This window comes from Salvelinus alpinus, chromosome 19 (assembly GCF_045679555.1).
Source record: "Salvelinus alpinus chromosome 19, SLU_Salpinus.1, whole genome shotgun sequence".
In the NCBI taxonomy this organism is placed as follows: Eukaryota; Metazoa; Chordata; class Actinopteri; order Salmoniformes; family Salmonidae; genus Salvelinus; species Salvelinus alpinus.
In genome coordinates this window covers 24,799,388-24,813,306 of record NC_092104.1, presented here as the reverse complement: position 1 = coordinate 24,813,306, position 13,919 = coordinate 24,799,388, and the positions used below count along the sequence as shown (strand labels likewise).

The 13,919-nt window shown below is 43.4% G+C and overlaps 1 protein-coding gene across 5 annotated transcripts in view; it reads left to right on the top strand.

The window, feature by feature from the left end:
- Positions 1 to 13,448, top strand: part of LOC139545194 (semaphorin-4C-like) — a 110,362-nt gene extending 96,914 nt beyond the window's left edge. For 3 of the 5 annotated variants that reach the window (XM_071352693.1, XM_071352692.1, XM_071352697.1), the window contains 7 exons: positions 1,637 to 1,781; positions 2,048 to 2,261; positions 6,240 to 6,355; positions 7,871 to 8,028; positions 8,220 to 8,311; positions 8,565 to 11,533; positions 11,841 to 13,448. In XM_071352693.1, the coding sequence (XP_071208794.1) occupies positions 1,637 to 1,781; positions 2,048 to 2,261; positions 6,240 to 6,355; positions 7,871 to 8,028; positions 8,220 to 8,311; positions 8,565 to 9,469 (1,630 nt within the window). In that variant the 3' untranslated portion in view covers positions 9,470 to 11,533; positions 11,841 to 13,448. The remainder of the gene's footprint in view (positions 1 to 1,636; positions 1,782 to 2,047; positions 2,262 to 6,239; positions 6,356 to 7,870; positions 8,029 to 8,219; positions 8,312 to 8,564; positions 11,534 to 11,840) is intronic. The other 2 variants (XM_071352694.1, XM_071352695.1) reach the window with 2 other exon arrangements.
- The last annotated feature ends 471 nt before the right edge of the window (positions 13,449 to 13,919 follow it).

Below are 13,919 nucleotides of genomic sequence, written 5' to 3'. Positions count from 1 at the left end.
GTAGGCCATCATTGTAAAATAAGAATTTGTTCTTAACTGACTTGCCAAGTTAAATAAAGGTTAAATAAAATTATGTAAAAATATAGCTTCGTTATTGTTATTTTATTGTGTTACTTTTATAAAAAACTGTACTTAATTTATTTAGTAAATATTTTCTTAGCTCTATTTCTTAAACTGCATTCCGTTCCACTAGCGGAACCCCTCGCCAACAGCCAATAAAATTGCAGGGCGCCAAATACAAATCAACCGAAATCTCATAAATCAAATTTCTCAAACATACAAGTATTAGGCACCATTTTAAAGATACAATTCTTGTTAATCCAGTCACAGTGTCTGATTTCAAAAATGCTTTACAGCGAAAGCTCCACAAACGATTATGTTAGGTCCCCACCAAGTCACAGATAAACCCAGCCATTTTTCCCGCCAAAGAGAGGAGTCACAAAAAGCACAAATAGAGATAAAATGAATCACTAACCTTTGATGATCTTCATCAGATGACACTCATAGGACTTCATGTTACACAATACATTAATGTTTTGTTCGGTAAAGTTCATATTTATATCCAAAAATCGTATTTTACATTGGCGTGTTAGATTCAGTAGTTCCAAAACATGCAGTGATATTGCAGAGAGCCACATGAATTCACAGAAATACTCATAATAAATGTTGATGAAAATACAGCTATTATGCATGAAACTTTAGATACACTTCTCCTTAATGCAACTGCTGTGTCAGATTATTTTTAAACTTTACGGAAAAAGCATAATCTGAGAACGGCACTCAGAGCCCAAACCAGCCAGAGAAATATCCGCCATGTTGGGTAGTCAACATTATTCATATTATTCATATATAAATATTCACTTACCTTTGATGATCTTCATCAGAATGCACTCCCAGGAATCGCAGTTCCACAATAAATGCTTGTTTTGTTCGATAATGTCCATCATTTATGTCCATTTATGTCCAATAGCTTCTTTTGTTTGGGCGTTTGGTAAACAATCCAAAAGCTCGATCTGGTCCATTCGGACGAAACGTTCAAAACGTTATATTACAGGTCGAAGAAACTTGTCAAACTAAGTATAGAATCAATCTTTAGGATGTTTTTATCATAAAAGTTCAATGCTGTTCCAACCAGAGAATTCCATTGTCTGTAGAAAGACACTGAAACGAGAGCAACCTCTCAAGTGAAAGCGCGTGACTGAGAACGAGGCTGTAGGCAGACCCCTTAGTAAAACAGCTCCCATCCGGCCCCCCTTCACATGAGCAGCCTGAAACCACATTCTAAAGACGGTTGACATCACTTCCTGTTTGGATTTTTTCTCAGGTTTTTGCCTGCCATATGAGTTATGTTATGCTCACAGACATCATTCAAACAGTTTTAGAAACTTCGGAGTGTTTTCTATCCAATACTAATAATAATATGCATATATTAGTATCTGGGACTGAGTAGGAGGCAGTTCACTCTGGGCATGCTATTCATCCAAAAGTGAAAATGCTGCCCCCTATCCCAAACAAGTTAAGGGCTTGTAGTAAGCATTTCACGGTAAGGTCTACACCTGTTGTATTCGTCACGTGACAAATAAAATTTGATTTGATCATCTTAAGCCCATTTTTTTGTTGTTGTCTCCTGTCCCAGGGGTGATGTGGATGTGTCAGCGGTGTGTCAGTACCAGATAGGGGAGGTGAAGAAGGTGTTTGACGGCCCGTATAAGGAGTACAGAGAGGGCTCCCAGAGATGGGGACGATACACTGGCACTGTCCCCAGCCCACGGCCCGGAGCGGTGAGTGATGGATGAAGGGGGGGTGAAGGGAGGGGGTGACGGGTGGAGGGAGAGACAAAGGGAGAGAGGGATGAAAGAAGGGGTATAGTGGAGGAATGGAGAGTGAGTTGGACAGAGAGAAGGGAGTCTGGAGAGCGATCAGAGCCAACAAGCGATGCCAGCCTGTCCCACAACTAACAACATTCCTTGTTTCTTCCTCTCTCCCTCACCTCTCTCTGTTCCCTCTCTCTCCTCTCTGTCTCTTCTCTTTCTTCTTCACGGTGCAGTGCATTACAAGCTGGCATAGGGAGAACGGCTACAACAGCTCTCTTCAGTTGCCAGACGCCACTCTCAACTTTGCCAAGAAGCACCCTTTGATGGAGGAGAAGGCTCAGGCTCGCCCCCTACTGCTCACCAAGGGCATCAACTTCACCCGCCTGGCAGTGGACCGGGTCAGCTCCCTGGACCAGCGTGCATACAACATGCTGTTCATTGGCACAGGTTACTATATACACAACTATATAACTATACAACTATATACTGTTCATAGTCACAGATAACTATATACAACTATATAACTATACAACTATATACTGTTCATAGTCACAGATAACTATATACAACTATATAACTATACAACTACAGTGGGGAGAACAAGTATTTGATACACTGCCGATTTTGCAGGTTTTCCTACTTACAAAGCATGTAGAGGTCTGTCATTTTTATCATAGGTACACTTCAACTGTGAGAGACGGAATCTAAAACAAAAATCCAGAAAATCACATTGTATGATTTTTAAGTAATTAATTTGCATTTTATTGCATGACATAAGTATTTGATCACCTACCAACCAGTAAGAATTCCGGCTCTCACAGACCTGTTAGTTTTTCTTTAAGAAGCCCTCCTGTTCTCCACTCATTACCTGTATTAACTGCACCTGTTTGAACTCGTTACCTGTATAAAAGACACCTGTCCACACACTCAATCAAACAGACTCCAACCTCTCCACAATGGCCAAGACCAGAGAGCTGTGTAAGGACATCAGGGATAAATTGTAGACCTGTACAAGGCTGGGATGGGCTACAGGACAATAGCCAAGCAGCTTGGTGAGAAGGCAACAACTGTTGGCACAATTATTAGAAAATGGAAGAAGTTCAAGATGACGGTCAATCACCCTCGGTCTGGGGCTCCATGCAAGATCTCACCTCGTGGGGCATCAATGATCATGAGGAATGTGAGGGATCAGCCCAGAACTACACGGCAGGACCTGGTCAATGACCTGAAGAGAGCTGGGACCACAGTCTCAAAGAAAACCATTAGTAACACACTACGCCGTCATGGATTAAAATCCTGCAGCGCACGCAAGGTCCCCCTGCTCAAGCCAGCGCATGTCCAGGCCCGTCTGAAGTTTGCCAATGACCATCTGGATGATCCAGAGGAGGAATGGGAGAAGGTCATGTGGTCTGATGAGACAAAAATAGAGCTTTTTGCTCTAAACTCCACTCGCCGTGTTTGGAGGAATAGAAGGATGAGTACAACCCCAAGAACACCATCCCAACCGTGAAGCATGGAGGTGGAAACATCATTCTTTGGGGATGCTTTTCTGCAAAGGGGACAGGACGACTGCACCGTATTGAGGGGAGGATGGATGGGGCCATGTATCGCGAGATCTTGACCAACAACCTCCTTCCCTCAGTAAGAGCATTGAAGATGGGTCGTGGCTGGGTCTTCCAGCATGACAACGACCCGAAACACACAGCCAGGGCAACTAAGGAGTGGCTCCGTAAGAAGCATCTCAAGGTCCTGGAGTGGCCTAGCCAGTCTCCAGACCTGAACCCAATAGAAAATCTTTGGAGGGAGCCGAAAGTCCGTATTGCCCAGCGACAGCCCCGAAACCTGAAGGATCTGGAGAAGGTCTGTATGGAGGAGTGGGCCAAAATCCCTGCTGCAGTGTGTGCAAACCTGGTCAAGAACTACAGGAAACGTATGATCTCTGTAATTGCAAACTAAGGTTTCTGTACCAAATATTCAGTTCTGCTTTTCTGATGTATCAAATACTTATGTCATGCAATAAAATGCAAATTAATTACTTAAAAATCATACAATGTGATTTTCTGGATTTTTGTTTTAGATTCCTTCTCTCACAGTTGAAGTGTACCTATGATAAAAATTACAGACCTCTACATGCTTTGTAAGTAGGAAAACCTGCAAAATTGTCAGTGTATCAAATACTTGTTCTCCCCACTGTATATACTGTTCATTGGTGCAGGTACAGTGCCTTCAGAAAGTATTCATACCCCTTGACTTTTTCAAAATGTTGTTGTGTTACAGCCTGAATTTTTAAAATGGCTTAAATTTTGTGTCACTGGCCTAAACACAATACCCCATAATGTCAAAGTGGAATTATGTTTTTAGAAAATTGTACAAATTAATTTTCTATGAAAATATGAAATGTCTAAATTTAAGAATTCAACCACTTTGTTATAGCAAGCCTAAATAAGTTCAGGAGTAAAAATGTGCTTAATTGCTTAACAAGTCACATAATAAGTTGCATGGAATCGCTCTGTGTGCAATAATAGTATTTAACATGATTTATGAATGACTACCTCATCTCTGTACCCCACACATACAATTATCTGTAAGATCCCTCAGTCGAGCAGTGAATTTCAAACACTGATTCAAACACAAAGAACAGATAGTTGCCGGAGCTGTAATCGCTGCCAAAGGTGATTCTAACATGTTTTGAGTCAGGGGTGTGAATACTTATGTAAATGAGATATTTCGATAGTTCATGTTCAATACATTTGCTAACATTTCTAAAAACATGTTTTAATTTTGTCATGATGGGGTATTGTGTGTAGATGGGTGAGAAAAAACATATATTAAATCCATTTTGAATTCAGCCTGTAACACAACAAAATAAGTCAAGTAGTATGAATACTTTTTGAAGGCACTGTAACTATGTAGAACTATATGCTGTTCATAGGAACAGGTAACCACTGACAGGGAATACAACATGCTCAATAAGTACCTACCAATGATGAATATACAGTCGGTATGTTTATGGTACCTTCTGACAGGGCCCAGATGAACCCGTATGCTCACTAAATATGCTAGAGAAGTTGCCCTGAACCACAGATGTACGATCAATTTACTTTACCCCCAATCCCCCCCCAAAAACAAGAAGACCCACAATTTACAAGAGATCAGCGTTCAGGCAGTTTCAGGACAACTTCATCTTACTCCAACTACAGTACTTCCTACTAGCTACTTATAATAGCCTACTAGCTACTTATAATAGCCTACTAGCTACTTATAATAGCCTACTAGCTACTTATAATAGCCTACTAGCTACTTATAATAGCCTACTAGCTACTTATAATAGCCTACTAGCTACTTATAATAGCCTACTAGCTACTTATAATAGCCTACTAGCTACCTCTAATAGCCTACTAGCTACTTATAATAGCCTACTAGCTACTTATAATAGCCTACTAGCTACTTATAATAGCCTACTAGCTACTTATAATAGCCTACTAGCTACTTATAATAGCCTACTAGCTATTTATAATAGCCTACTGGCTACTTATAATAGCCTACTGGCTACTTATAATAGCCTACTGGCTATTTATAATAGCCTACTAGCTATTTATAATTCCACTCACTGCAGTGCAGTGCAGAGTGTTTCCCTTACTGTGCCTGCGGTGTGTTGGAGGCCCATAACTGTCAGAGTGACGATGGGCTCAGTAGCCTGGCAGGCTCCCTGCTGCTGTGCTTCACAGCACAAACTCAATGGGGCCCTTGGCAGACGTACACACTGCCAATTGGGCTGCAGGCTTGATTAGCTATTAACTGCAGCAGGACGATAGCTTATGCCGAGAGAACAAATCTGGCGAGGGCGGTTAGAAACGGAGGCTGGGATTGGGGGATTAGCCGAAATTCCCGACACAACGAGAGAGGAGCATGATGTGTGTGTGTGTGTGTGTGTTTTGCTGCTCTGCTCTGTGCCAGGCTCCTGTAGTGTGCAGGGTCATTCCCTCACATTATCCTTAACAGTCCCACTGTGGTGAGGGCGGGAGGCAGGGCAGGCGCAACACACACAGCACATCTCTGCTCATAAAAGCCTCATACACCCAGACAGACACACAATGTCACACCGCTGGCAGCAGTAGCTCAATCGCCATTCAAAGCAGGGGATGTAACCTTGATCACAATATATCCACATAGAAAACTACAGTACAATATTCTGACATTATATATCTCTCTCCTCTCATCTTACCAACTCCTGCCTCCTACCTTTCCTCTGTATTCCCTCTTCTCTTTTCCTTCCACAATCTTTCCTCCTCTCCTCTCTTTCTATCTGTTCTCTCGTATCGTCCTATCCTCTTTTCTCTCCTCTACCTTTCCTCTCTTCTCCTACTCTCTTTCATTGCCCTCTTTTCTCTCCTTTTCCCCTCCCCCTCTACTCTCCTCCTGTAGCAGACGGCTGGTTACAGAGGGTAGTGATCTTTGGCTCGGAGGCCCATGTGATTGAAGAGATACAGCTGTTTGATTCTCCCCAGCCAGTGGACAGCCTAACCATCTCTCACACCAAGGTAACACTCAACACTTGGCTAGGGTTTCAATAAATTCCCTGCTTTTCCAGAAATCCTGGTTGGAGGATTCTGGATTTCCTGCTTATTCCCTCCTGATTCCTCCAACCAGAATTTCGGAAAAAAATGTAATTTATTGAACGTTCCAGGGATTTTGCAACCCTACACTAGGCACAAGAGTTTTCCCCAGCCCTCCATATAGTAGACTGTCACTAGGCCCAGGAAGTATCCCTGGGCCTACACCATCATGGACCATCGCTAGGGTCTGGAGTTTTCCCCAGCTTTACACATAGACAGACCGACAAGGTGGATATGTGCATCAAGCTTTCTCACACTACAGAAACTGGAGATAGGGTCCTTACCTATGGGCCGTTCTGGCTTGGACAAGGCTTACTTACACACAGACCATCACTGGAGACAAGAGTCTTCTCTGACCATGTGACTACTTATCACCATTATCCCCTCAGATGACGATGTGACTCCTGGCCTTAAACATCACCATTATCCAATCAGATTACCATGTGACTCCTGGCCTTAAACATCACCATTATCCAATCAGATTACCATGTGACTCCTGGCCTTAAACATCACCATTATCCAATCAGATTACCATGTGACTCCTGGCCTTAAACATCACCATTATCCAATCAGATTACCATGTGACTCCTGGCCTTAAACATCACCATTATCCAATCAGATTACCATGTGACTCCTGGCCTTAAACATCACCATTATCCAATCAGATTACCATGTGACTCCTGGCCTTAAACGTCACCATTATCCCATCAGATTACCATGTGACTCCTGGCCTTAAACATCACCATTATCCCATCAGATTACTATGTGACTCCTGGCCCTAAACATCACCATTATCCCATCAGATTACCATGTGACTCCTGGCCCTAAACATCACCATTATCCAATCAGATGACGATGTGACTCCTGGCCCTACTTATCACCATTATCCCATCAGATTACCATGTGACTCCTGGCCTTAAACATCACCATTATCCAATCAGATGACGATGTGACTCCTGGCCCTACTTATCACCATTATCCCATCAGATTACCATGTGACTCCTGGCCTTAAACATCACCATTATCCCATCAGATTACTATGTGACTCCTGGCCTTAAACGTCACCATTATCCCATCAGATTACTATGTGACTCCTGGCCTTAAACATCACCATTATCCAATCAGATTACCATGTGACTCCCGGCCCTACTCATCACCTCTGTTTCACAGCATTACACTCACATGTTAACTGGCATTACACTCATGCTGATCCTTATCTAACTAAACCAGACTTTTCATGGCCAGCGATTTCATAACAAACTCTTCTCTCTAGCAGAACAAAATGTTATTGTAATTTAGAATGATTATCCTATTATCTCTGCTGCCCTCTCTGAATTGTTCTTTTTCTATTTTCCCATCCTCTCTTTCTCTCCCCCCTCTCTTTTTACCCTCTTGTCTCCACCCCTCTATCTCTCCCTCTTTCTCTGTCTATGTCTGCAGAAGTACTTGTACATTGGCTCACGTTCAGAGGTGCTCCAGCTGCCCTTGGCTAACTGCAGCCGCTATCAGTCGCAGCCAGACTGCCTTCTGTCCCGGGACCCCTACTGCGCCTGGGACAGCGAGGGCCGCGCCTGTGTCCGCATCGACCTCCACCGCGGGTGAGCATGTCTGCCTCTCCCCTCTGCCCCTGCTCAGAGGTTCTGCCTCCCCCCTTCGCTCACTCCCCTCCTCTCCCTTCTGCCCCTGCTCAGTGGGTTGGGTCTGACTGTGCCAGCAGCAGCTCAGTGGAGGTTTCTCAGACAGTATAGCAGAAAGACATGTTATTAATGCCTGTTCTCTGTTCCTACAGATCTACCTCCTCCCTTTCCCAAGATCTGATGCTGGAGAGATTCAGCAGGGGCAAAGCCAAGTTTGACAAGCCTGTGGCCATCCCCAGCCCTGGTGAGTGGGAAAGAGAAACTTGACTGATGGACCCTGGTGGTGAAAGCTGGTCACTACAGTTGTAGTAATTTTTGTAGAGTTGTTGAATGGAGTTGAACTTAGAATTGAGATTTTTTTTGTTGAGTTGAACTAAGAGTAGATAATTGAAATCTAATAGAGTGAATTGAACTCAATTTAACTTAGAGTTGATGAGTTGAACTTAGAGTTCAGGATATAAACATCTTGGCTAACATACCCTCTCTCTCTCTCCCAGACAACTCTCGGCTGAGGAATGTGACAGTAGTGGTAGAATCAGACATGGTGCTGCCCTGCCAGCTGGTGTCCAACCTGGCCCAGCCCTCCTGGGTCCTCAATGACCGCGAGCTGCAGCTAGGAGACGAGGAGGCCGGAGGGCCACGCTTCGACCAGGCCCTGAAGGCTCTGGTGGTTCCCAACGTCATGCCAGTGCACGCGGGACGCTACGTGTGCTACTCCGAGGAGCAGGGGGTCAAGTTCCAGACGGAGCGCTACCAGGTGTCGGTGGTGGCCAGCTCCCCTGTGGTCATGGCGGCCCGGGCCCCTGACGGCAGCATGGGTCTGTTCTGGGTGTTGGTGATCACCCTGGGGGCCGCCTGTTTATTACTATTGGTGGCAGCTCTGTATCTGAGGAGACGTCTGAAGCTGGCTCTAGGTAAAGGGGCGGACATGAAGCCTCTGGAGAGCACCCTGGTCTACCCCATCACCCTGCCCAAGGAGCCACCCACCTTCGTGCCCAGCAAAATGCCCAGCGACGAGGACCGCTTCTGGGAGACGGGCGCCAACTACTACTACTCAGACGGCTCGCTGAAGATCGTTCCGGGCCACGCCCTGTGCCCCAGCAGCCAGTCTCACCACCACGCTCCAACGGCATCTCCCAGCACCATCCCCGGCCAGCCCATCCATTCCCCCAGCCGGCTCAGCCTTACCAACATCAGGGGTTCCGGCAGCAACGGCTACATCCGCCTCAACCTAAGCTCGGCCGGGGAGGAGAGGGTTAGCGGGGGTGGTTCTGGTGGAGGAGGGCTGGGGCTGAGTGGGGGCGGGAACGACTACTCCAGCCCCTTCAAGGAGGAGCTGCGTCGGACCCTGCAGCAGAGGAGCGTGCTGCCTGACGCCAACCCTGAAGAGTCGTCTGTGTAGTCTTTCTCCGCGCCTGCCGTAATGAAAAAACAAAACAAGAGACAACGAACGGCAACTAACCTACCTCCCTCCTCTCTCTCTCTTTCTCGGCTCCACTGTCACTCCATGCTCTTTCTCTCTCTCTTTTTCTGACAATGCTCGTTTGGCTAACTCTGTGACTGGCAGAAGACGCTTTTTGCACAGAGCATGTGATGTGACACACACGCCGAATATTCATCAGCATCCACTCCTGTTATTATTGTGTTCCATCCGCTCCTGTTATTATTGTGTTCCATCCGCTCCTGTTATTATTGTGTTCCACCCGCTCCTGTTATTATTGTGTTCCATCCGCTCCTGTTATTATTGTGTTCCATCCGCTCCTGTTATTATTGTGTTCCATCCGCTCCTGTTATTATTGTGTTCCATCCGCTCCTGTTATTATTGTGTTCCATCCGCTCTTGTTATTATTGTGTTCCATCCGCTCCTGTTATTATTGTGTTCCATCCGCTCCTGTTATTATTGTGTTCCATCCGCTCCTGTTATTATTGTGTTCCATCCGCTCCTGTTATTATTGTGTTCCATCCGCCAAACTGGCTGTCACATTTTAACTTCTTCAGCAGTTTAACTTGCTTTCGCTGTGCAAATCTCAAGCTGTGTAAATTCTGTATTTAAAGACAATTGAACGCAGAGGGCCTACACCTCAAGCATGGCAGTCAAACAAATGGAAAGGTTTCCTCAGAGCACTGCTTCATGATAAGAGAGGACCAAGATCTCATGACAAGGTTGTAGCTTCAGCGCTATACCAATCATCCAATAATCAAGCAGTACTAGTCGACTGACTGAAAGATGGAGGAGCTGGCTTGCCTTTTTTCTGTTCTGTTGAAGAATTTTTCGCTTTCTGCACTTAACATGGAAGTATGGGAGTCGATTTTGTATTTGTGAGCAAAGAGAGTGAGAGAGTCACATAAAAGACAAATTAATCTCAAAAGCAAGACGACAATCACGTTCCTCTCTCCGGGGATAAAACCTGGGAAGGAAAGGGAGGGATGAAGAGAGAGAAAATGAAGGGAGCTTTGCGTGAAAGACACAGGGGGTTTACATGAAGGACAAACTCTCAATTAGACTTTCTCGGCTCGATTTGTACTTTTTTTTACGTTGTCAGTCTTTCCTCTGAGAAAGTCTTCAATCCCTGCCTGATATATTGTGACAATTTAAATTAAGACATTTTTATGTGTTGTTTTTCTATGTCTTATGGACTACAGAAGCAACAAATGAAGACCATTGGCTTTAAAGCACCCCTCTGTGAATGAGAATGTGAGAGAAGCATGTACAAACCTCTCCTATCCCTGCTCAAGGTAGATATCTCCCCAAATAACCTCCACACTAGTAAATACATTTTAGTACTACTTTTACAATAACTGCACTACACATTTACACAAGTGGTTCATGGGAATTTCAGTTAAACCCATTCAGATACACTTCCTTGTGATGTGATTATGGAAATTTCTCTTTGACATAATCCCACAACAGAACCTACAACAGCACATTCACTTATTATTCCGAATTTGAGATGAGACAAAGGCATTGCTTTCAGTCATGTGGTGGGGATGGCACGGGGGAATGTAGGTCAACTCTCACTAAACTGTTGCGACTGCAGTGGATGTCTCAACAAGTGCTTTATAATATGTATGTGTAAGGGCGGGGGTGGTGGATGGGTTGAACTGCCAAAAGAAGCCCTCCCTCCCCTGCACTGCCCTGAATGCCAAACCTGGTGGATGTAGTAGTGTGTCCTGGAGGGGACGGGCCACAGCACTGTACCTGTCCTATAGACACACCCTTTAATAACCCCTTATTTCCCTAAACCCCACCCACCTACCTACCTACCTACCGATGTCCAGAGAATGACCTGGCGCTACTGTGGAAAGCCTGAATTCAGAGAGAAGGATGGACACTGAACTGTAAACCCACACTGCCTGTGCTGTTAGAGGGACAAGCAGACAACAGATGGAAGATAGATGAAAGGCCTGTGACAAACCAACGGCTCCAGAGAGTGATCAGAGGCTCATCTGATCGCTCCCATCAGAGGTATGGCTCGCTCTCTCTCTCTGAAAGCCTACAGACACCTATTCTGATCCCAGATCTGTTTGTGCTGTCATTCCAACTACTAGGTCATTGTTATGACTTGGCGTAGGAGTTGATGTAGGAGTTGGCAAGACACAGTACAAACAAATCTGGGACCAGCCTAAGAGACACCCAAAGACCTAGCCAGAAAAATAACTGCCACAATCAAGTTTTACAGCCTTGCATATACAATTAAATATACTGCTCCAGGGACTATATATCACTGTGTGCCCACTCTAACCTGTTCCTCTCCCTGTGCTTTGTCTTCCAGGGGTGGCTTTGTGACACATCTGCAGGGACCGGAGAACAACACAACACAAAGGAGGAACAAGAGGAGTACGATGTTTCTTTCTTTCTCACCAAAATGTATACTAGAGACAGCTGAAGGGGATGTAGAATATTGTAATGATCCCTGGGTTGAAGAGGTACTTACTTGGCCATCAGTGGTTAGTTCATCCTAGTGTTGCATGACCTTCTCTGCAAATGTACTGTACACATTTCTGATGACATGATCATCATTGTAAAAGAAGTGTATCATGTTTCAAACTTTTGCAGACACTAATGTTTTCTACTAAAAAAAAGTTTCATTTATGATTAAGAGTTGTTAAGGACTTGTTCATGAATTTGTCCATCTTCTTAACATGTTTACTTTCGCTGTGCCTCTTCACCTTCGGATAAGCCAAAGTAGACTGCAGTTGCTTTTTTTGAAAAGGTGTATTATTAGATATTATTTTATTATTTCACTTCGATATTTAAGTTTCAACAGCCTGTCAAACTTCAGTTCAAAGAGCTCTCATGCCTGGAACATTCCTGCATATTTTATTTAGAGCTTCATTTTCTTCAGAAGGCAACAAGCTTGTGGATGGTCAACATCCTGTTTAGATGTCAGTAGTAATCTACTGAAGCCGATCCCTGACTTCCTACCACATGAGAAAGTAAACAGATCATCAGAGCGTCATAGGACCAACCAAGCAAAGCAACTTCCTTTTAACCAAATGATAACTCGTGATTTCATGATCTGAGGTTTGATATAAAATCTTAAATATTTATACATCCATTTAATATGTATAGATTGAATATGTTACCAAGCACTGGTTCAGACACTTTACAATCTATTAACATTGCTGTGAATTCAAGCTACAGGAGCTGTTAAGATTGGTATAGATATTTAACTGATTTGTCTTACAATTATGTATTTTTAAAAATCCTTGGACATTATGTCTGATATGTCATAAAACTCTCTTAGAAGAAAATTATCCTTCAAACTCACAAAAGGGATGTAAGGCACAATCCCCCAAAAAATCTGCATGTGCAATTCTGGATCTATATAGGCTAGTTATTACTGCCCTACCAAGCAAAAAGGCAGTGACTGCTCATAGCGTGGATCTGAGAAAAATGGCTTTTATTTACCTTGGTTTCACAGTAACTTTATGCAGTTACTGCTAACATGACCCCCATTTTCTCCAAACCACAATACAATAGAGGCAGGATACTTGTCCACATGATTAAGCATGTATTTAATGTAGCAAAAATGACATTAACTTATTTTAGACCAAATGAGCAGTTACTGCCTTTTTGGAGATTACACTCTGCCTGTCAAAAACAACGCTTTCCACATCTCTTCACCTAAGCCTTTTTATTCTGTTGTTTTTCAATAATATTATTATATTACCATTATTATTGTTATTAATTTCCTTTTTGGCTTTAAGTTGCAAAAGTTCCTCTGGCTGTTTGTTCTCAATCTTTTAATGTTTATGAAATGATGTTAAGTAACTTATTTCGCTTGTAAAAACATGTCAATATTTATTATCATTGTACATATGTCCTTATTTTTTTATATGTGTATATATACATGAATAAAAGTAGAAATCTACTCAAATTGTGTATGTGTGTGCTGGGGGTTCATGTAAATGACCCATCAAACCAAGAGCCTGGGTGTAAGCATAAACATCCCTGTTATCCAACATTCAAGGGTACAAAATTATACTATACATTTTAATCAGAGTGAGCTTCAACTCATTAGTGAGATAACAGCCTGGCCATTCAGTGCATTAGAGGCAGAATGTGCAGAGGATGTAGACCTAGTCGTATACTCTCACTAATTGAAACAAGTAGCTATGGGGAAAGAACAGGAAACACAAACATCACACATGTTATGTAGGAACTTATTTAAGATACTTCATTAAAGATTCTTCTTTATCACACAGGGGAATTATAATGGTTATATAAGGGCTTCGTAAAGAAACTGAACCAATTAGTAACATTACACTTACATTTTAGCCTACACTCTTATACAGAGCAACCCAAAATTTGGGTTAAGTTGCTCAAGGGAACATCGACAGATTTTTCA